We start from the raw sequence: 25,575 nt of genomic DNA, 5'->3' as shown, positions 1-25,575 counted from the left end.
CTTTTCTAACAGATATGGTGAGTTAATTCCAGTCAGTGGAATCTAACATGCATCCAATCAATTCTTGGTTCCTAAGGACTCTCAAATCAACACACTTCTTCATATTTTTTATTATTGCCACCTTAGTCTAAGGACTAATCATCTCCCACTTGAACCAATAATACCATTGAGTAATTGCATTCTCTACCTGTAGTCTATTTGCAATCTAATCTTTCATTCATAATGTTCCCAGATCAGTCTTGCTGACATGGCTCTTCGTAGTCATTACCCTCCTGAGCAAAAAATTTAAATGGCTTTTTAGTGCCTCTTAAATTTGCATGTATGTAGTTCAGGATATGATATGCATAAAGCCTTCTACAGACGCTTTCTGTGAAAAACTATATGGAAACTGAATCCTCAAACTGTAAAAAGATTTACTTTTATAAAAATATGTGATAAGATTTAATTCTTTAAATACTTAAAAATTCAGTTCTATTCAAATAATTTTTATATAATTTTTATGTTCATTAGTAGTTATTTTATTTTGCCTTTTGATTTTAAAATGTACTTTAGATATTTTACAAAAAAATTTACAAAAATTTGAAAAAATTTACTTTTCAATTTTTTTCATTTACTTTTCATTTACATTTCAATAAATATATATTCAAATTTTCTATACTCTAATTCAATTAAATATTTTAATCCTTTATATAATTATTAAAAGTAAAATGCAAATTATGTGAAAATCTTTATTATAGCAAGATAGTGATTTTGCTAAAATGGAGGTCAGAAAAATTTTATGAATAAACATATAATAATAAATGAATTACATGTGTTTTTATATTACACTTCCAAACATCCCAAGCCTTCCAGCAGAATATACAGACTCACAAAAATTAAATTCAGTCATCTTTGATATGTTTGCTGCTTTTAGCCACGTGTAGGTATATTTATCAAGTGAAGAGAAAGGAACACATTTAACAGTTTATAAACTTGATTTACAGCTATAAAATATTTGGATATGTGGTATGTGGACCTCCATGCCCTAAGCCCCTTAGAAAGAGACCTGCTGTGAGTAATGTGTAGTCACTGAGGCCAACTTTTAATATTTTTCTGTAGTTATTAAAAATATTCTATTACATTTCAGACATAAATGGTATACAGAATAATATAATGAACAGCTATATACTCACCAGCCTGCTTAAGATTTGAGACAGTATCAGTAATCTGGTGTCACTGTACACCCCTCTCCAACATTCACTCCCATCCCTTCCAAAGGTAAGCACTATCCTGAGGGTTTTTTTTCCATATATATATATATATATATATATATATATATATATATGTTTATTGGAGTATAATTGCTTTACAATGGTGTGTTAGTTTCTGCTGTATAACAAAGTTATTCACCATACGTATACATATATCCCCATATCCCCTCCCTCTTTCATCTATCTCTCACCCTCCTTATCCCACCCACCCCTCTAGGTGGATACAAAGCACGGAGCTGATCTCACTGTGCTATACGGCTGCTTCCCACTAGCTATCTATTTTATATTTGGTACTGTATATATGTCCATGTCACTCTCTCACTTCGTCCCAGTTTACCCTTCCCCCTCCTCGTGTCCTCAAGTCCATTCTCTACATCTGTGTCTTTATTCCTGTCTGGCCTCGAGGTTCTTCAGAACCATTTTTTTTTCTTTTTTTTAGATCCCATATATATGAGTTAGCATACGATATTTGTTTTTCTCTTTCTGACTTACTTCACTCTGTATGACAGTCTCTAGGTCCCTCCATCTCACTACAAATAACTCAATTTCATTTCTTTTTATGGCTGAGTAATATTCCATTGTATATATGTGCCACATCTTTTTTATCCATTCATCTGTCGATGGACACTTAGGTTGTTTCCATGTCCTGGCTATTATAAACAGAGCTGCAATGAATATTGTAGGAAATGACCCTTTTTGAATTATGGTTTTATTAGGGTATATGCCCATAGTGGTATTGCTGGGTCATATGGTAGCTCTATTTTTAGTTTTTTAAGGAACCTCCATACTGTTCTCCTTAGTGGCTGTATCAATTTACATTCCCACCAACAGGGCAAGAGGGTTCCCTTTGCTCCACACCCTCGCCAGCATTTATTGTTTGTAGATTTCTTCATGATGGCCATTATGACTGGTGTGAAGTTATACCTCATTGTAATTTTGATATGCATTTCTCTAATGATTAGTGATGTTCAGCATCCTTTCATGTGTTTGTTGGCCATCTGTATATCTTCTTTGAAGAAATGTCTGTTTAGGTCTTTTGCCCATTTTTGGATTGGGTTGTTTGTTTTTATCATATTGAGCTGCATGAGCTGCTTGTATATTATGGAGATTAACTCTTTGTCAGTTGCTTTGTTTGCAAATATTTTCTACCATTCTGAGGGTTGTCTTTTCGTCTTGTTTATGATTTCCTTTGCTGTGCAATACCTTGTAAGTTTCATTAGGTCCCATTTGTTTATTTTTGTTTTTATTTCCATTTCTCTAGGAGGTGGGTCAAAAAGGATCTTGCTGTGATTAATGTCATAGAGTGTTCTGCCTATGTTTTCCTCTAAGAGTTTTATAGTGTCTGGCCTTATTTTAAGGTTTTTAATCTATTTTGTGTTTATTTTTATGTATGGTATTAGGAAGTGTTCTAATTTTATTCTTTTACATGTAGCTGTCCAGTTTTCCCAGCACCACTTATTAAAGGGGCTGTCTTTTCTCCACTGTATATTCTTCCATCCTTTATCAAAGATAAGGGGACTGTATGTGTGTGGGTTTATCTCTGGGCTTTCCATCCTGTTCCATTGATCTATATTTCTGTTTCTGTGCCAGTACCATACTGTCTTGATTACTGTAGCTTTGCAGTATAGTCTGAAGTCAGAGAGCCTGATTCCTCCAGCTCCGTTTTTCTTTCCAAGATTGCTTTGGCTATTCAGGATCTTTTGTGTTTCCATATAAATTGTGAAGTTTTTTGTTCTAGCTCTGTGAAAAATGCCATCAGTAGTTTGATAGGGATTGCACTGAATGTGTAGATTGCTTTCGGTAGTACAGTCATTTTCACAATGTTGATTCTTCCAATCCAAGAACATGGTATATCTCACCGTCTGTTTGTATTACCTTTAATTTCTTTCATCAGTGTCTTATAGTTTTCTGCATACAGGTCTTTTGTCTCCTTAGGTAGGTTTATTCCTAGGTATTTTATTCTTTTTGTTGCAATGGTAAATGGGAGTGTTTCCTTAATTTCTCTTTCAGATTTTTCATCATTAGTGTATAGGAATGCAAGAGATTTCTGTGCATTAATTGTGTATCCTGCTACTTTACCAAATTCATTGATTAGTCCTAGTAGTTTTCTGGTAGCATCTTTAGGATTCTCTATGTATAGTATCATGTCATCTGCAAACAGTGACAGTTTTACTTCTTCTTTTCTGATTTGGATTCGTTTTATTCCTTTTTCTTCTTTGACTGTTATGGCTAAAACTTCCAAAACTATGTTGAATAACAGCAGTGAGAGTGGGCAACCTTGTCTTGTTCCTGATCTTAGTGGAAATGGTTTCACTTTTTCACCATTGAGAACAATGTTGTCTGTGGGTTTGTCATATATGGCCTTTATTATGTTGAGGTAAGTTCCCTCTATGCCTACTTTCTGGAGGGTTTTATCATAAATAGGTGTTGAATATTGTTGAAAGCTTTTTCTGCCTCTATTGAGATGATCATATGGTTTTTCTCCTTCAATTTTTTATTGTGTGTGGTTTATCACATTGATTTGCATATATTGAAGAATCCTTGCATTCCTGGGATAAATCCCACTTTATCATGGTGTATGATCCTTTCATTATGCTGCTGGATTCTGTTTGCTAGTATTTTGTTGAGGATTTTTGCATCTATGTTCATCAGTGATATTGGCCTGTAGATTTCTTTTTTTGTGACATCTTTGGTATTGGTATCAGGGTTATGGTGGCCTCACAGAATGAGTTTGGGAGTGTTCCTCCCTCTGCTATATTTTGGAAGAGTTTGAGAAGGATAGGTGTTAGCTCTTCTCTAAATGTTTGATAGAATTCACCTGTGAAGCCATCCGGTCCTGAGCTTTTGCTTGTTGGAAGATTTTTAATCACAGTTTCAGTTTCAGTGCTTGTGAGTGATCTGTTCATATTTTCTATTTCTTCCTGGTTCAGTCTTGGAAGGTTGTGCTTTTCTAAGAATTTGTCCATTTCTTCCAGGTTTTCCATTTTATTGGCATATAGTTGCTTGTAGTAATCTCTCATGATCCTTTGATTTCTGCTTGTCAGTTGTTACTTCTTTTTCATTTCTAATTCTGTTGATTTGAGTCTTCTCCCTTTTTTGCTTGATGACTCTGGCTAATGGTTTATCAATTTTGTTTATGTTCTCAAAGAACCAGCTTTCACTTTTATTGGTATTTTCTATCATTTCCTTCATTTCTTTTTCATTTATTTCTGATCTGATATTTATGTTTTATTTCCTTCTTCTAAGTTTGGGGTTCTTTTTAATTCTTTCTCTAATTGCTTTAGGTGTACAGTTAGGTTGTTTATTTGAGACTTTTCTTGTTTCTTGAGGTAGGACTGTATTCCTATCAACTTCCGTCTTAGAAATGCTTTTGCTACAGGTTTTGGATCATCATGTTTTGGGTCGTCGTGTTTTCATTGTCATATTTTTCTAGGTATTTTTTCATTTCCACTTTGATTTCTTCCATGATCTCTTGGTTATTTAGTAGTTTATTGTTTAGCCCCCATGCGTTTGTATTTTTTTTTTTTTTTTTTTTTTTGTGGTACGCGAGCCTCTCACTGTTGTGGCCTCTCCCGTTGCAGAGCACAGGTTCCGGACGCGCGGGCCCAGAGGCCATGGCTTACGGGCCCAGCCGCTCCGTGGCATGTGGGATCTTCCCGGACCGAGGCACGAACCCGTGTCCCCTGCATCGGCAGGCAGACTCTCAACCACTGCGCCACCAGGGAAGCCCGTGTTTGTATTTTTTACAATTTTTTTTCCTGTAATTGATATCTAGCCTCATAACATTGTGGTCGGAAAAGATACTTGATAGCATTTCAATTTTCTTAAATTTACCAAGGCTTGATTTGTGACCCAAGATATGGTCTATCCTGGAGAATGTTCCATGAGCACTTGAGAAGAAAGTGTATTCTGTTGTTTTTGGATGGAATGTCATATAAATATCAATTAAGTCCATCTTGTTTAATGTGTCATTCAAAGCTTGTGTTTCCTTATTTATTTTCATTCTTGATGATCTGTCCACTGGTGAAAGTGGAGTGTTAAAGTCCCCTACTATGATTGTGTTACTGTCGATTTCCCCTTTTATGGCTGTTAGCATTTGCCTTATGTATTGAGGTGCTCCTATGTTGGTGCATAAATATTTACAATTGTTATATCTTCTTCTTGTATTGATCCCTTGATCATTATGTAGTGTCCTTCTTTGTCCCTTGTAATAGTCTTTATTTTAAAGTCTATTTTGTCTTATATGAGAATTGCTACTCCAGCTTTCTTTTGATTTCCATTTGTATATAGTATCTTTTTCCATCCCCTCAGTTTCAGTCTGTATGTGTCCCTAGGTCTGAAGTGGGTCTCTTGTAGACAGCATATATATGGGTCTTGTTTTTGTATCCGTTCAGCAACCCTGTGTCTTTTGGTTGGAGCATTTAACCCATTTACATTTAAGGTAATTATTGATATGTATATTCCTATTACAATTTTCTTCATTGTTATGGGTTTGTTTTTGTAGGTCCTTTTCTTCTCTTGTGTTTCCCACTTAGAGAAGTTCCTTTAGCATTTGTTGTAGAGCTGGTTTGGTGGTGCTGAATTCTCTTAGCTTTTGCTTGTCTGTAAAAGTTTTAATTTCTCCATCAAATCTGAATGAGATCCTTGCTGGGTAGAGTAATCTTAGTTGTAGGTTTTTCCCTTTCATCACTTTATATATGTCCTGCCACTCCCTTCTGGCTTGCAGAGTTTCTTCTGAAAGATCAGCTATTAACCTTTTGGGGATTCCCTTGTATGTTATTTGTTGTTTTTCCCTTGTTGCTTTTAATATTTTTTCTTTGTATTTAATTTTTGATAGTTTGATTAGTACGTGTCGTGGTGTGTTTCTCCTTGGAATTATCCTGTGTGGGACTCTCTGCACTCCCTGGACTTGATTAACTACTTCCTTTCCCATATTAGGGAACTTTTCAACTATAATCTCTTCAAATATTTTCTCAATTCCTTTCTTTTTCTCTTCTTCTTCTGGGACCCCTATAGTTCGAATTTTGGTGCATTTAATGTTGTCCCAGACATCTCTGAGACTTTTCTCAATTCTCTTCATTCTTTTTTCTTTATTCTGCTCTGCAGTAGTTATTTCCACTATTTTATCTTCCAGGTCACTTATCTGTTCTTCTGCCTCAATTATTCTGCTATCGTTTCCCTCTAGAGAATTTTAAATTTCATTTATTGTGTTGTTCATCATTGTTTGTTTGAACTTTACTTCTTATAGGTCCTTGTTAAACGTTTCTTCTATTTTCTCCATTCTATTTCCAAGATTTTGGATCATCTTTACTATCATTACTCTGAATTCTTTTTCAGGTAGACTGCCTATTTCCTTTTCATTTCTTTGGTCTGGTGGGTTTTTACCTTGCTCCTTCATCTGCTGCATATTTCTCTGTCTTCTCATTTTGCTTAATTTACTGTGTTTGGGGTGTCCTGTTCACAGGCTGCAGTTCTGCAGTTCCCGTTGTTTTTGGTGTCTGCCCCCCGTGGGTGAGGTTGGTTCAATGGGCTGTGTAGGCTTCCTAGTGGAGGGGACTGCTGCCTGTGTTCTGGTGGATGAGGCTGGATCTTGTCTTTCTGGTAGGAAGGACCACATCCAGTGCTGTGTTTTGGGGTGTCTGTGACATTATGAGTTTAGGCAGTCTCTCTGCTAATGGATGGGGTTGTGTTCCTGTGTTGCTAGTTGTTTGACATAGGTTGCCCATCACTGGAGCTTGCTGGTCACTGAGTGGAGGTGGGTCTTAGTATTGCGATGGAGATCTTTGGGAGTTGGTGGCCTAATGTCCTGAACTCTGCTCTCTCACCTCAGAGGCTCAGGGCTGACAACCAGCTGGAGCACCATGACCCTGTCAGCCACATGGCTTCAGTCACTGCTCTGCAGCTTCAACTTCAATAAGTAATTTCCAATATTTTCCTTCAAATTCATCTTCTATAACATAAGAGGTATTATCTTATCTTGAGGGTCTTTTTATTTTTTTCCAGAAATGAAGAGGACACTTTACAAACTTAATCAACCCAGAGCAACTCGCTGTTCCACACGCCAGCAGGCAAGGCCTCGAGTTGGAACTGGAAGCCACTACCAGCCCTATCCTGAGTTTTTTATTGCTATTTTAAATATCAAGTTCTTTAAAAGTGTGTTTTCTGTTTGTTGATGAGGTCTAGGCCTGTTTGATCACTGTATGTGATTGCTCTTATACTAATAAACTTGCAGAACTGTCTTAGTAATTCTGCAGATGCTTCTTACATTTTCTTTTTTTATTATTAATTAATTTATTTATTTTTGGCTGCTTTGTGTTTTGGTTGCTGCACGCGGGCTTTCTGTAGTTGCGGCAAGCGGGTGCTACTCTTCGTTGCAGTGTGCGGGCTTCTCATTGCAGTGGATTCTCTTGTTGTGGATCACAGGCTTTAGATGCACAGGCTTCAGTAGTTGTGGCAGGCAGGCTTAGTAGTTGTGCCTCATGGGTTATAGAGAGCAGGCTCAGTAGTTCTGACACACTGGCTTAGTTGCTGCACAGCATGTGGGATCTTCCCGGACCAAGGATCCAACCTGTTTCCCATGCATTGGCAGGCGGATTCTTAACCACTGCTCCACTAGGGAAGTCTGCTTCTTAGATTTTCTAATTAGACAATAACATACTTGACAAAAGAAAAAAAGAAACTCTGGAATTTTCCTTTCCTATTGCCACATCTCTTATTTCTTTCTTGCCTTAATGTGCACGGGCAATGACCTTTGGCACAATGTTGAACAGAAGTGGTAAGAGAACCTTCTTGTTTTGTCTGATTTAAAAGGGAAAGCTTCTAACATTTCTTCATTAAGTATGATAAGTGTTGTAGGCTGATGATATTGTTTTAAGAAGTGGAATGATGTGATCGGAATTCTTTTCAGAAAAATTCTTAGTGATAGGAGGATGAGTTGGAGCAGAAATACCTAGGAATCATGTTACAGGAATCAATGTTTTTCAGTGAAAAAGCCATGGGGCCTGTGATGCCCTATCAACAGAACACACCACATGGTTCTAATTCTGACCACTGAAATAAAGAACTGCATTTTCACTTGCTTGATTCACCAAGTTAGAAAAATTTTAACATAACACAAACCCACATGGGTCTTCCAATGGATAATATCTAAAACTGTGGTTACTGTGATTCATTACAGGCTCCATTACACAGAAAAAAGTCATCCAAGTCACTGACAATCAAACTGATCTTTTAATTCTCTTGCAAGTTTTCTTTTTCAGGAAAACAAAACAAAACAAAACCAATAAGATGCTGACACAAAGCAAAGTCATTTTTTGGATTACCCAAAAAAGCTTTAGGAAAATTAAAAATTTCTAAAGAAAGTCATCTCCCAGAAGCTCAGTCGAAATACGAAGTCATTTCCATAGTTTTGTGCTTGCATATTATGAGGAGTAGAGCCCAATTACTCAGTAAATATTTCATAAGTAAATATCTATTTAAATGAGGAAATTCAATCTCATACCTTGAATCACTGTATATTCAATAGCTCATTTTTTCTCCTTGTATTGTCTAGGCTAGGCAGTGGAAGATTTTCCTTCTCTTTTGGGCTTCTTATATCTTCCATTTTATTTTTCTATGTAGACATGTGATGTAGACACTGATTATGTCTTGTAAATAATACAATAAGGATTTCAATCCCACTTAAAAAAATTTGAGAACTTATAAAATTGCTAAATTAATAATACTGAATATATTTCACTAAATCTTGTTTCCTGACCCACTGTCAGTAAATATAACATTTCTGGTGTAATGGACATGCTTAGTTCTAAACTAAATGGCCCAAAGGAACAGTATCTGCCATAGCAATGAAGTCTAATGACAATTCTGCTGACATCTCTCCTATCTGAAAATGAAATCATGTGGAAAATGATTTCTACACTAGCAGAATAATTAAGACAGAAACAAAATTTGATTTGGTAGAAATGGAAGCTTAGTTTGTCTCTCTGTTCTCTAGTTGATATTATGTTTCCATGCTCTTTTTAAAAAATCTTATATAGTTTTTGATGTTCTAACTGTATTGTAATTAGAGCCAACCAATAGCGATGCTAAACCTTAGGTACTTTTGTGGTTTCTTGTTTCCTTTTCTTTTTTTCCTTTTCTTTGCTTTGAATATTGCTCCAGAGGTTGGGCTCTTTTCTGAGACTTAACTATCTTTGGATATACAGATATTTTAATTATTATGGCATTTCTTTCCATTGCCTTTGGCCTTTTTATGAAATGCATGCCTTTTTCTACACCAACCAAATAAGAATTATACCTGAGTAAAACATGTGGGGTTGCTAGGTTCTGGCGCTGTTTAAAGGAATTGTGAAAAACAATTGAAGGAAAACCCCAAGGTAAGGTTTTATGATTTTAGGAACCAAGGGACTTCTGTCACAAATATTTTTCTATAAATAGAGCTTGCTTTAGTTCCTAACAAAATTTTTAATGAACAAAAGCATGTACCACAAGGAAACAAGAAAATACAATCAATTAAAGTCCAAGTAACATGTTTTAGAGAAAGTGTGAACAGAACACTTTCCTTGGATCCTGTCAACATAGTCTAATGACCTTTTTCTTTATTTGAAAATGGCTAATTTTAAGTAAAAGTTATTCTAGCTGCTGAAGAGAATTTACACAAGGAAAATACTACAGTTCAACAATACATAAAATGAAATGTCAATTCATTCTCATATGTCCACAAAATTATTCTGCACTGTATAAACAGAGTGTTTTCAATGCAGCTGAAACATATTAACCACTCCAGGCATAAACCACTTCATTCACAAAACATGCAGAATCCAGAGTGTTTTATGCAATACAAGATTGCACCAAATATTTATTATTTTCACAATTTCAGAACACTGTTCTACCAAATCCTCCCAGAAGATTTCATAGGTTTTTCTTATGAGATTTCAGTACACAAATGTCTATTCCTCTAAGAGGCTCTGACTTACACCTCTACTTAAGACTGCTGTGTTGGTTCTGCCCTATTATTTGTCTGCCTCCTTGCAGGTAGGCCTTATATACCTCAGTCACTGTTGTATCTATTGACCATCTTATGATCTTCCTAGGCATCAGGGCATCTCTTGATGACAGTGGCCAAAGGACTGGGAATACTCACAGGCTTAGTGCACTCCTTATTATCCACAACTTGAATCTCTGTCTTTATACTCTCTGAAGCTTTTAAACATCTCCCCAAATTCCATTCCAACTCAACCCTTTGTCAGTTGGTCTCAAAAATGTCATAATTTCGCTTCCCGTTCTCTTCCGTTCAGACTCCTTCTGTCTCCAAGAATCTTGTTTTGCTACCCTAGTTAATCTCATAGTGTATTTCTTTTTTACCAAAAATGTATAACATAGGGAGAAAATTCAAAACAGGCATGACTAATAAACCTCTTTGAAAGTTCACTTCCCACACATTACCTAATCTAGCACCATCTTTGTAGTTAACACAATCCTCATCTCTCCTGATCCACTCCGCCCATTGGAATCCTGGCCAAAATCAATTTGGATAATTGGTAGATGCTCAAAATGTGTCCTGAAGACATAAATGAAAGGCCTGCATGATATGAACTCATAAAGCTTACTTCTGCTCTCCTTGACTTTTTCAGTACTTTTTTAAAAAGTAAAAAATGTTTTGAACCTCACTAAGTTCAAAAGGAATTCTATGGAATTTTAATCTTAATTTCAATGCTTTCTTATAGATTATCATTTTCAGATCATTAGCTCATTTAATTAACAAACAATATTTCTAATACTCATTTATTTGAAAACTATCATCTATTAGGCATATTTCCTTCAAGAAAACATTCTAGGGGTCTAGTATTTTATTTAATTAGGCATCTATGAAGTAAGAGATTAGGTTAGCTCTTTTCCAAATGATTTGGAACTAAAAAGAATTCATATTTAGTACAACTCCCAGTTTCCACTCTCAGATAGAGGCAGTATATCATGCATAGTTTCTGCACCAAATTGTTCAGTCCTGCTTCATGGTTCCTACACACAAATTGTTAACAAGGTGATACTAAGACCACAAACCTAAAAATCAAAATACTTTTATACAGTGTGGAAAGGTTATCTTCACCCTGAAATGTTGAAGCCAAAAGATTTTTTTTCCTTAATATACTTTGCTCAGTAAAGTTAAAATAAATTATTTATTTTAGATACTAAAAACCTAGAATTTCTATTATGACATACATCAAATCATTATACAGCAAGCAGTGAACATATTTCAGTGGTTTGTGACTTAAAACTAAATTAAAAGAATAGAAAAAAATTCAAAGATAGGAAATGTACAAGATAAATGGAAGCCATGGAAAAGGTCCATCTGTGTTTTCACCAAAAGGAATGGACATCTATGAGATCATTTCCAATATAAGTAATTAAATAAATATTTATAATAAATGGATTAAAGAACTGCTGCCTGCACTTTTAATTTATGAAGAGTCTGCTAATCTGAAATATTTAAGAATCACTATTTGAAAATTCATAGCTATAGAAGATGGTGGAGTAGAAGGACATGAGCTCACTTCCTCTTGCAAGAACACCAGAATCACAACTAACTGCTGAACAATCATCAACAGGAAGACACTGGAACTCACCAAAAAACAGACCACACATCAAAAGACAAAGGAGAAGCCACAATGGGATGGTAGGAGGGGCAAAATCACAATAAAATCAAATCCTATAACTGCTGGGTGACTGACGCACAAACTAGAGAACAAATATACCACAGAACTCCACCCAGTGGAGTGAAGGTTCTGAGCCCCAAGTCAGACTTACCAACCTGGGGGTCTGGCAATGGGAGGAGGAATTCCCAGAAAATCAGACTTTGAAGGCTAGTGGAATTTGATTGCAGGCCTTTGACAGGACTGGGGGAAACAGAGACTCCAATCTTGGAGGGCACACACAAAGTAGTGTGTGCATCAGGACCCAGGGGAAGGAGCAGTGACCTCATAGGAGACTGAACCAGACCTAACTGCTAGTGTTGGAGGGTCTCCTGCAGACGTGGGGTGTGCCTGTGGCTCACCACAGGGACAAGGACACTGAGCAAAAGTTGTGGGAAGGACTCCTTGGTATGAGCCTTCCCAGAATCCACCATCAGCACCAAAAAAGAGCTGTAGCCTCCAGTGGTGGGTCACCTCATGCCAAAACAACACAGAGGGAACTCAGTCCCACCCATCAGCAGACAAAAGGATTAAAGTTTTACTGACCTTTACCCACCAGAGCAACATCCAGCTCTACCCACCACCAGTCCCTCCCATCAGGAAGCTTGCACAAGCCTCTTAGATAGCCTCATCCACCAAAGGGCAGACAGCAGAAGCAAGAAGAACTACAATTCTGCAGCCTGTGGAACAAAAAACACATTCACAGAAAGACAGACAAAATGAAAAGGCAGAGGACTATGTACCAGATGAAGGAACATGATAAAACCCCAGAAAAACAACGAAATGAAGTGGAGAAAGGCAACCTTCCAGAAAAAGAATTCAGAATAATGATAATGAAGATGATCCAGGACCTAAGAAAAACAATGGAGGCAAAGATCAAGAAGATTCAAGAAATATTTAACAGAGACAAAGAAGAATTAAAGAACAAACAAACAGAGATGAACAAACAATAACTGAAATGATAAATACACTAGAAGAAATCAACAGCAGAATAACTGAGGCAGAAGAATGGATAAGTGACCTGGAAGACAGAATGGTGGAATTCACTGCCACAGAACAATAAAGAAAAAAGAATGAAAAGAAATGAAGACAGTCTAAGAGACCTCTGGGACAACATTAAACAAAACAACATTCACATTATAGGGGTCTCAAAAGGAGAAGAGAGAGAGAAAGGACCCGAGAAAATATCTGAAGAGACTATAGTTGAAAACTTCCCTAACATGGGAAAGGAAATAGCCACCCAAGGCCAGGAAGCACAAAGAGTCCCAGGCAGGATAAAGCTAAGGAGAAAGTTGCCAAGACACATAGTAATCAAACTGAAAAAAATTAAAGACAAAAATTATGGAAAGCAACAAGGGAAAAATGACAAATAACATACAAAGGAACTCTCATAAGGTTAACAGCTGATTCCTCAGAAGAAACTCTACAAGCCAGAAGGGAGTGGCAGGACATATTTAAAGTGAGGAAAGGGAAGAAGCTAGAACCAAGATTACTCTACGCGGCAAGGATCCCATTCAGATTCGACAGAGAAATCAAAAGCTTTACAGACAAGCAAAAGCTAAGAGAATTCAGCACCACCAAACCAGCTCTACAACAAATGCTAAAGGAACTTCTCTAAGTGGGAAACACAAGAGAAGAAAAGGACCTACAAAAACAAACCCATAACAATGAAGAAAATTGTAATAGGAATATACATATCAATAATTACCTTAAATGTAAATGGGTTAAATGCTCCAACCAAAAGACACAGGGTTGCTGAACGGATACAAAAACAAGACCCATATATATGCTGTCTACAAGAGACCCACTTCAGACCTAGGGACACCTACAGACTGAAAGTGAGGGGTAGGAAAAAGATATTCCATGCAAATGTAAATCAAAAGAAAGCTGGAGTAGCAATACTCATATCAGATAAAATGGACTTTAAAATAAAGAATGTTATAAGACACAAGGAAGGGCACTACATAATGATCAAGGGATCAATCCAAGGAGAAGATATAACAATTATAAATATATATGCACCGAACATAGGAGCACATCAATACATAAGGCAAATTCTAACAGCTATAAAAGAGGAAATCAGTGGTAACACAATAACAGTGGGGGACTCTAACACCTCACTTACACCAATGGGCAATCATCCAGAGAGAAAATTAGTCAGGAAATACAAGCTTTAAATGACACAACAGACCACATAGATTTAATTGATATTTATAGGATATTGCATCCCAAAACAGCAGATTACACTTTCTTCTCAAGTGCACATGGAACATTTTCTAGGATAGATCATATCTTGGGTCACAAATCAAGCTCTGGTAAATTTAAGAAAACTGAAATCATATCAGGCATCTTATCCAACCACAACACTATGAGATTAGAAATATATTACAGGGGAAAGAAATGTAAAAAACACAAACACATGGAGGATAAACAACGTGTTACTAAATAACCAGGGGATCACTGAAGAAATCAAAGAGGATATCAAAAATTACCTAGAGACAAATGACAACAAAAACGCGATGATCCAAAACCTATAGGATGCAGCCAAAGCAGTTCTAAGACAGAAGTTTATAGCAATACAATCCTACCTCAAGAAACAAGAAAAATCTCAAATAAACAAACTAACTTTATACCTAAAGGAACTAGAGAAAGAATAACAAACAAAACCCAAAGTTAGTAGAAGGAAGGAAATCATAAAGATCAGAGCAGAAATAAATGAAATAGAAACAAAGAAAACAATAGCAAAGATCAAAACAACTAAAAGCTGGTTCTTTGAGAAAATAAATAAAATTGCTAAACCTTTAGCCAGACTCATCAAGAAGAAGAGGGAGAGGACTCAAATCAATAAAGTTAGAAATGAAAAAGGAGAGTTACAATGGACACTGCAGAAATACAAAGCATCCTAAGAGACTACTACAAGCAACCCTATGCCAATAAAATGAACAACCTGGAAGAAATGGACAAATTCTTAAAAAGGTATAAACTTGGAAGACTGAATCAGGAAGATACAAAATATGAACAGACCAATCACCAGTAAAGAAATTGAAACCGTGCTAAAATCTTTCAACAAACAGAAGTCCAGGACCAGATGGCTTCACAGGTGAATTCTATCATTTAGAGAAGAGCTAACACCCATCCTTCTCAAGCTCTTCCAAAAAACTGCAGACAAAGGAACACTCCCAAACTCATTCTACAAGGCCAGCATCACCCTGATACCAAAACCAGACAAAAATAATATAAAAAGAGAAAATTGTAGATCAATAGCAGTGATGAATATAGATGCAAAAATCCACAACAAAATACTAGCAAACAGAATCCAACAGCACATTAAAAGGATTATACACCATGATCAAGTGGGATTTATCCCATGGATGCAAGGATTCTTCAATAGACACAAATCAATCAATGTGATACACCATATTAACAAATTGAAGGAAAAAACCATATGATCATCTCAATAGATGCAGAAGAAGCTGCTGACAAAATTCAACACCCATTTATGATAAAAACTCTCCAGAAAGTAGGCATAGAGGGAACCTACCTCAACATAATAAAGGCCACATACAACAAACCCACAGCAAACATCATTCTCAATGGTCAAAAACTGAAAGTATTTCCTCTAAGGTCAGGAAGCTAGACAAGGATGTACACTCTCGCCACTATTATTCAACACAGTTTTAGAAGTCGTAGCCATGGCAATCAGAGAAGAAAAAGAAATAAAATGAATACAAATTGGAAAAGAAGTAGAACTGTCACTGTTTGCAGATGACATGATACTATACATGGATAATCCTAAAGATGCCACCATAAAATTACTAGACCTAATCAATGAATCTGGTAAAGTTGCAGGATACAAAATTAATGCACAGAAATCTCTTGCATTCCTATATTCTAACAACAAAAGATCAGAAATAGAAATTAAGGAAACAATCCCATTCACTATTACAACAAAAAGAATAAAATACCGAGGAATAAACCTACCTAAGGAAGTCAAAGACCTGTATACAGAAAACTATAAGACACTGATGAAAGAACTCAAAGATGACACAAACAGATGGAGAGATATACCCTGTTCTTGGATTGGAAGAATCAATATTGTGAAAATGACTATACTACCCAAAGCAATCTATAGATTCAATGCAATCCCTATCAAATTACCACTGGCAGTTTTTACAGAACTAGAACAAAAGTCTTAAATTTTGAATGGAGATACAAAAGACCCCGAATAGCCAAAGCAGTCTTGAGGGAAAAAAACGGAGCTGGAGGAATGAGACTCCCTGACTTCAGACTATACTACAAAGCTACAGTAATCAAGGCAATATGGTACTGGCACAAAACCAGAAATATGTATCAATGGAACAGGATAGAAAGCCCAGAGATAAACCCATGCACCTATGGTCAACTAATCTATGACAAAGGAGGCAAGGATATACAATGGAGAAAAGACAGTCTCTTCAATAAGTGGTGCTGGGAAAACTGGACAGCTACATGTAAAAGAATGAAATTAAAACACTCCCTAATACCATACACAAAAATAAACTCAAAATGGATTAAACACCTAAATGTAAGAGCAGACACTATAAAACTCTTAGAGGAAAAGATAGGAAGAACACTCTTTGACATAAATCACAGCAAGATCTTTTTTGACCCATTTCTAGATGGAAATAAAAACCAAAAAGAAACAAATGGGATCTAATGAAACGTAAAAGCTTTTGCACAGCAAAAGAAACTATAAACAAGATGAAAAGACAACCCTCAGAATGGGAGAAAATATTTGTAAACAAATCAATGGACAAAGGGTTAATCTCCAAAATATATAAACAGCTCATGCAGCACAATATTAAAAAAACAAACAACCCAATCCAAAAATGGGCAGAAGACCTAAATAAATATCTCTCCAAAGAACACAGACAGATGGCCAAGAGGCATATGAAAAGCTGCTCAACATCCCTAATTACTAGAGAAATGCAAATCAAAACTACAATGAGGTATCACCTCACAGCAGTTAGTATGGGCATCATCAGAAAATCTACAAACAACAAATGCTGGAGAGGGTGTGGAGAAAAGGGAACCCTCTTGCACTGTTGGTGGGAATGTAAATTGATACAGCCACTATGGAGAACAGTATGGAGGTTCCTTAAAAACCTAAAAATAGAATTACCATATGACCCAGCAATTCTACTACTGGGCATATGCCCAGAGAAAACCATAATTCAAAAAGACACATGCACCCTAATGTTCTTTGCAGCACTATTTACAATAGCCAGGTCATGGAAACAACCTAAATGCCCACTGAAAGATGAATGGATACAGAAGATGTGGTACATATATACAATGGAATATTACTCAGCCATAAAGAGGAATGAAATTGGGTCATTTGTAGAGAGGTATATGAGCCTAGAGACTGTCATACAGAGTGAAGTAAGTCAGAAAGAGAAAAACAAATATCATATATTAACGCATATATGTGGAATCTAGAAAAATCGTACAGATGAACCTGTTTGTAAGGCAGCAATAGAGACACTGATATAGAGAACAAACATATGGACACCAAGGGGGTGACAGTGTGGGGCGGTGGTGGGATGAATTGGGAGATTGGGATTGACATGTATACACTGATGTGTATAAAATAGATAACTAATAAGAACCTGCTGTATAAAAAAATAAAATTCATTAAAAAAAGAAAGAAAATTCACTGCTATGTTCACATACATAGAAATATAAAATTTGACTTTTATGTGATTTCCTTTTATAGCAAGCAGAAAATTCATCAATATTCATTGTAATCAGTTACTTTTGGGTGCTGGCAAAGAACATGGCCACAATAGAAATGTATTAATGTCATCTACGTGGAAGTAGGGATGGTAAAGGGAAAGACTAATGTCTTTCATAGAGCAAAGGAATTACTAACAGAAGTTCCTTCTGAATTTTCTAAGCGATCATCAGATATCTTTAATACACAATCCAGTGACATCAAGTAGTAATATGCACTGAAAAACACTTCTAGACAACAATCTTAAAGGATACTAACAAAATATATTTCTCAAACTAGAAATCTGAGCTAAAGTCATACGTTAGTGAATCCATATTATGATGCGATAGGACATTTTCTATCATTGTGCAATGATGATATATTCAAGGTTTGGCACAGAGATCTTCCATGGAGACAAATTCATAAACTTAGAAGTCATTTACTTTACTCACCTTTAATCTTATTTTTTTGACCAATTTGTTTTCTTCTGATTATAAGGTAATAAAAATTTGTTGCAGACCTTTAAGAATATAGCCAAGTACAAAGGTATAAAAAAGAATTGACCATAATCATAACAACTGGCACAATTAACATAATACTGTGTATTCTCTTCTTTATTTTCATGTATTCACCTAAAACAATATCATGAACATGATGTTATTAAAATTCTTCACAAATATAGATTTTTAACAACTGCATAATAGTTCATCCTCTGGAGGAAACATACTTTAATTGTAGTCCTATTTTAGGTTGCTGAGGATGTTCATTAAAACTTTTCTAGTGCTTCCTTGGTGGCGCAGCGGTGAGAGTCTGCCTGTCAATGCAGGGGACACGGGTTCGTGGCCCGGTCAGGGAAGATCCCACATGCCGCGGAGTGGCTAGGCCCATGAGCCATGGCTGATGGGCCTGCGTGTCCGGAGCCTGTGCTCCGCAAGGGGAGAGGCCACAACAGTGAGAGGCCCGCGTACCGCAAAAAAAAACCAAACTTTTCTATATACGTAATCAAAAGATTTTATATATATATATATTTAAATATATTATTAAATTTTTAGTAAACATCCTCAGCAATGTAAAATAGGAGTACCTTAAATAAATTATATATTTATATATGTGTGTGTGTGTGTGTATATATATATATATAATATATGCTCATTTTACTAAATAATCATTTAAGATGAATTCAGAGGAGAGGAAATTCATCCTTTTATACATGAGGAAATGTAGACCCATACAGTTATGTGACTGATGAGGTCCAAAACTAAGGTTATCTAATTTCCTGTTTTACTCTATCCACGTTCATAAAGGAGTCTACTAGTTTATTTCCATAATGTCATCCTCTACAAGTTAAAAGCACAGATGTTGGATCTCATTCTGTTGTGATGCATTCTATTACTATAACTTAACATTGGTATCTTTAAATTCATAATCCATTATTCATCTTTCACTCATAAAACTATTTAATTCCCTCTCCAGCCTACATATAGTGGCAATAAACCAAATCAGAAAAGCAAATTCAAATATTAAGAAATACATAGGAAATATTAAAACAAACTAGGAAAAAAAAAGTAAGACATTCTTTTCTCATTTTTCACTAGATTACAAGTAAAAATCTATTCAAATATGGAAAAAGCTCCATTGTGATTACCCATAGGCAACAATTTAAAATAAACTGAGGAGATGCTATGATACAGTATAATTATAATTCAAAGAGTTAAAGCATATTAAACAGATTTGGATACAATTCTGAAGTTATTTGGGAGAGATATGAAGGGCTGATTTTTAGATAGGATGTTTACTTTCTGGAAAAGTGCATTCCCTGCTTCCAAGGGGAGAAGTGAATCAACAATCCAGAAAGCCTGAAACTGAACTGACCTTCCACAGACAATCTCCAAATATATTGATGGATAAGCCAAAGAATCCAACTGAGAATTATTGGAAAAATGTAACAACTTTCAAGTGTATATGCAGTGTAAGATTCAAGATTATTCTGGTTTTTTTAGAATTGTAAAACTTGAGTTTTTATTTCTGGGAATTATAAAAATATTAAAATAATTTAATTATTCAGATAACCATTAATTAATAAAAAATAAGAAATCTCTATACTCAAACATCACAACTTAGCTTTAAATAAAAATTGTAGGTCTTTAATTCAATTTTTTCCCCTCTGTCCTTTTAAAACTTATTTGGGAGCATCATTATTAATTATTTTTCCTAGTCATAAATGTTATTGGAACATAAAACATGAGAGCTCACTGTAAGGGTAAAAATATATGTACTAAAACTCATCAAATACAGTAGGTTAGTATATGATGTGACAAATGTTTTCCTTCATCCTAGTACAGGTTCTTCATCTAATTTTGACAAGTAAAAACAATATGAATTAAGTGAATGGAAATTTATATTTAGTCCAACTTATGAACCAAAAGCCATTCTGCATCTATATATTTATATCCATTTTAAAAAAAAAGAAAACAACCACTAAATTTCAAAATGGTTTTGTGTCTCTGACTCATATTACTGGTTCAAGTTAAAATTAATGAGTAGATTTCTTTTAAAAACGTGATGTAAACCAATGGCATTAAAGTCCTGCACAGAATGTATTTGTCAGTGTTTTGCATATCATAGTTTCTTACTGTAATAAACACAATGAAACTGGCCTTCCCACATGGTTCTCACTTTTTATTTTTTTAAGATATAAGTGACAGAGGATATTTCCATACGTGATATATTTTCAACTTTCATGTGTCTACTTACACTTCAGTGGTTCACAATACTATTATTAAGTACACAGCAGGAAAGACAGCCCAGAAAGAACTACACAATAGATATGATACTGAAGGTTATGTGCAATTCCCAATATTCTGGCTATCAACCTTATCATTTTTCTCTCCCAAATAAGAAAGCATCTGGAATACGAGTGACTGACAATTATACAATTATATAGATAAGATTGCACTAGCTTTATTTACTAATACAGAAAAAGCAAACCAATCTCAAACTTTAGTACTTTATTATTAGTAATTATTTACCCCACACCCCACAACTAATAACAAAACAACAACATTTTTAACACTTCATTTCAGAGTCACTACCCTACCAATTAAAACCCAAACTAAAGTTAACATTTTAATGTGGACTTGGACAATATGCTACATTTAATAGATTTAATCTTATTGATTAGAGAGAAATAAAACTGCTTTTAGGTGATTTATTTTCACTTTCAAGTTGCTACTAAGCTTCTTCATGACAGTCACTTCTATTATACTCTCTAAGTGATCTACAACATTTCCAATCTGTTCATTCCATCTTTGATATACCCTACAACGATTAAATTGTATTTTTATAATAAGTACTACTCAAAAGCAAGAAAGACCTTAGATGTTTTTCTTATCATCACTGCAGCTAGAAAAAAGAAGTAGGGGTCATCACCTAAAGTTCCCTTCCACTTACGCACAACACTTATCCAACCTCAAGTCTCTTGCTATACTTTTAGCCAAAAGTGAGTCAAGTGACTGCTTCTCCTGTGACAATAATAGTGGTCCCTCATGATAGGTGAAGGAAATTGTTTCATAGAGACCACCAACATTTAGTTTTAGACAAAAGGATGTGGATAACTTTTTTTGCAAACCTATCTAAAGGTGCTCAATGTTAACTTCTACATACATACAAGTATGGCTACATCTAGATGTAGGAAAATCTAATGGGTTGAAGATCCAAGTTTTTAAAGAGACATAGGTGACCAGAAATCAGGTGCAGTTTCCATTAACTAAAATATTCTTCACTTTATATAATGATTTGTTGCAGGGGTTCATAAATAGAGAATTTTTGTACGTATTCAAAAATGAAAAAAATTATAATATATGAATTTAGTCACATATTTTATGGAATGTAAACATGGTATAAGGAATGTGGGCATTTGTTATAAATTAAAAGCTGAAAAATGTTAGTTACCAATCTGATTTCTATTATACATGAGTTTTTAACTAATTACTTAGAAAATTGATGTCTATAGGTCTTTTACACATTATTTCTGTTAAACACTAACTAAAAACATAAAGTACAAAGCATTTATGTGAGGAAAAAACAACCGTTGCCACTGGGATCAGGTAGTCAGCTGAAAGCATCTTTTGGCACTTTATTGAGTTGTCGAAGTTCTTTTCTAGATTTACACACACACACACACACACACACATACACACACCCATTGACAGCTTACATTATCTATATGATATTTAAAAGGAAATTTTCAAATATAAACTGTTCCACTATAAAATTCACGACTACTCTTGGCTGGGCTACCTGAGCAACCTGTGTGGCATACTTTTGTTCCTACATTTGAAATCCAATCATAGCAGTAATAAGAAGACTTACCGGTCCAAATGAATTACTGTCAAAACTGTGTCCATGATGATCACCTTCAACCCAGATGTGACCACGGGGGACTTTGACATAGCGGTTTTTGTGTCCCATAGTTCTAGAAATAAACAGCATAACCATTGAGAAAAGACAGAGATCAAACAGTTAAGCATACAAATTCAGGAAAGGTAAAAATACTACTGTAAAGATGCAACGGATTATTATAGGTTACATGTAAGGCTACTCTTGAATTTTCTTTTAAATAAGATGTGGTTAAGACCCTGTAAACCTATCCACAGTATTTTTTTTCATGTTTCTGTAGGTAGGAATTTTGTGCTTAAACAAGATGCACTAGTACCAGATAATGGTTTGCTACTTAACTTAATTCATAATATCCTATGTTTTTATAAAACTCAATAAGCCCCAACAAAATGCAGATCTATTTTATTTCTGACATCTGCTTTTACCTCAATGGTCAACTTGGCCAGCTGCAATCTTCATTTTTTTAGTCAAATAAACTTCTCAAACCAACTGAGAGAATTTTCATAACCTCTTAATACTTTAAAATTCAGAATATATAAGAAAAAAAAACCCCTAGATGATCTCTTGTCAAATATAAGCTATCAAAGCCAACTGAAAATTTTTGGTTAGCACCATTCAATTTCATAAATAATTCTTTTTTTAAAAATTTTTGGCTGCGTTGGGTCTTCGTTGCTGTGTGAGGGTGTTCTCTAGCTGCAGTGAGCGGGGGCTACTCTTTGTTGTGCTACGTTGGCTTCTCATTGTGGTGGCTTCTCTTGTTGCAGAACATGGGCTCTAGGTGCGCAGGGCTCAGTAGTCGTGGCTCGTGGGCTCTAAAGCGCAGGCTCAGTAGTTGTGGCGCACAGGTTTAGTGGTTCCATGGCATGTGGGATCTTCCTGGACCAGGGATCGAACCCATATCCCTGCATTGGCAGGCATATTCTTAACCACTGCGCCACCAGGGAAATCCCATAAATCATTCTTGAAAATGAGAAACTTTTCAACAATTTTGAAGACAATATTTAGAGAGCAATGATCGGCGATATACATTTAGTGGAACATTCTGTCTTCTTAAGGCTGACAAGGAAACCAAGTAAGGAAAGGCTCTCTCATACTGTGTTGGTGGCAATGTAAAATGATACAACTTTTTTCCTATTTTGCCATTGGGGGCCCATTTTTGTCAAATTTATTAATAAACTAAAATGTATGTGCCTTTTGACCTAGTTATTTTACTGATAGAAATCCATTCCAAAGAAATAATCAGAAATATGGACAAATATTTATTACCAGAGATGTTCAACACAGGCCTTTTGTAACAACAACAACAACAAAAATCTTTCTAAATAATCAACAAGAGATTGGTTACATAAATTATAATATAACTAATTAAATAAATGGGATGGAATTAGATTAAATATTATCCCAAGTCTATAATAATAAATTCTTTTCAGGGAAGAGACTATTTTTTTCTTCTTTCATTCCCCAAAGCATTCCAGACAATGTCTAGCTTAAAGAAGCTTCTCAATAAATAATATTTGAATGAATAAATGTCACCCCCAAGTCTATAGACTTAACCCCAGAGACTGAGCTTTATACACTGTTCTTTGAGGTGGAGTCCCAATCAGACCATTTCTGTTAGTAAGTTGTATATATGCAGAAGAATACATAAAAAAGGAAAACTGTACATAAGTCGGTGCTATAGAAATTGAAACTATTCACTGTCTAGAATGGTTTTTAATTTTCAAGATAATTTCAGTGTTGAATTGCTTTGCTTTAGATCACTAAATCATTCATGCAAGGTGTTGTGACCATTAGAAGCCCACAGTAAGTAAATGACTGCTGTTTATTTTTAATTACTACTGGGAAGAAGAGTTGCAGCTTTTTAAAGAAAAGCAGAGGGCTTCCCTGGTGGCGCAGTGGTTGAGAGTCCACCTGCCGATGCAGGGGACACGGGTTCGTGCCCCAGTCCGGGAAGATCCCACATGCCCCGGCTGGGCCCATGAGCTATGGCCGCTGAGCCTGCACGTCCGGAGCCTGTGCTCCGCAACGGGAGAGGCCACAACGGTGAGAGGCCCGCGTACCGCAAAAAGAAAAAAAAAAAAAAGAAATGCAGAAACAAGTTGAATACATCATACTGTCATATAAATGTTCCTCAATTAAAATCAATTAGTTGTTGACATCACTAGTTATTTTATCATGAGATTCCTTCTAAGAACTAATATCCCACATCAAGTATTAATGATGGGGAGAAGACCCTTTTACTTAATTGTTGGCAAGGCACATTCTCCTAATAAGTCCAAGTATTTGTTTACTTTATTAAGCTGGCTAGTTTGGCTAAGTACTTAGAAAGGAAACAATTACCTATTTTGTCTCCTCAAATAACCATTCAAGCAGAAATATGAAATAAAACCGATCATTTCTGCAATTAAATGGTAGGTTCTAAGTCAAGCATATTCTTCTGGAAAATGAATCTGATATAAAACTCAGATTCAGTTTCAATGTCATATAAACCAAGGAGTCAAGATACTTGTGATAGAAAATAACAGTATCATAAAATTACCAGTGACAATTGCACATTTCCTTGCATTGACTATCTTATTTAAAATTTTTAAATACATCCAACTTCCCAACATTTTCTAGCCCGTTGCAATGCTTTATTTTTCTTCATTGCACCCACTAACACGATATCTACTTCCTAGTTTATTGGTTTATTGCCTATCTTTCACCCACTAGAACGTAAATTTTGGAACTTTGTGTTTCATGTTCACGAGAGTATTCCCAGAGCGCAAAAGAATGCACCATACAAAGTGCTCAATAAACATTTGTTAAATGAATGACCAAATGAATGTATAACTGAAGAATGAAAAACACTTTCACAAAGGTTGAATAATACAGAAGAAAGTGCATAGATTCTGGAAACAGACTAAACCAGTTTTAATCTTTATGCAGTTACAAGTAATCTTGTGCAAATTACTTAGTTTCTATCTCCATTTGTCTACCTTTGAAATGGGATGGATTAGACACGCCCTAACTGGATTGAGATGCAGGTTAGTAGTTAGATGAGAATATAATGGAGAGGTTGTTATAGAGCATGGTCTCTGCAATCAGCCTATCTTGGCTTTGATGTCTGACTTAACACTTCCAAGTTTATGTAATCTTGGACAAGTTGATAAACTCAAGCGTTGGTTTCATTTGCAGAATGGGGCAAATAATAGTACCTAAGTCAAAAAGTGGTTCTATGGATAAAAGTGGCATGTATTAAACACTTGATAAATGGATTCTCTTACAGTTGAGACTTTTTAAGTAAAGCACTCAATCTAGTTCTTATGTACAGTAAGAACTCAGTAAGCCATAATTATTATTGCTATTATCTTCCTTTGTCCACTGTTTTCTTTCATTTTATAATTCAGAATGTGTTCAGCCTCTACTGTCTATTAGCATCAGTCTTTTAAAATTACCTGAGTTATGCTTCAATAATTTCTTTCCCTCACATTTGCACTGGGGCTAT

At 35.4% G+C, this 25,575-nt stretch overlaps 1 protein-coding gene across 1 annotated transcript in view; it reads right to left on the bottom strand.

Annotated features, from left to right (window-relative positions):
- IMMP2L (inner mitochondrial membrane peptidase subunit 2) overlaps positions 1 to 25,575 on the bottom strand; it is a 909,720-nt gene that overhangs the window by 176,123 nt on the left and 708,022 nt on the right. Inside the window, exon 6 of the mRNA XM_030857578.2 lies at positions 22,062 to 22,164. Within this exon, the coding sequence (XP_030713438.1) occupies positions 22,062 to 22,164 (103 nt within the window). The remainder of the gene's footprint in view (positions 1 to 22,061; positions 22,165 to 25,575) is intronic.

Source organism: Globicephala melas, chromosome 9 (genome assembly GCF_963455315.2).
Source record: "Globicephala melas chromosome 9, mGloMel1.2, whole genome shotgun sequence".
Classification (NCBI taxonomy): domain Eukaryota; kingdom Metazoa; phylum Chordata; class Mammalia; order Artiodactyla; family Delphinidae; genus Globicephala; species Globicephala melas.
The sequence above is the reverse complement of the archived record's forward strand: the minus strand, read 5'-3'. Positions and strand labels throughout refer to the sequence as shown.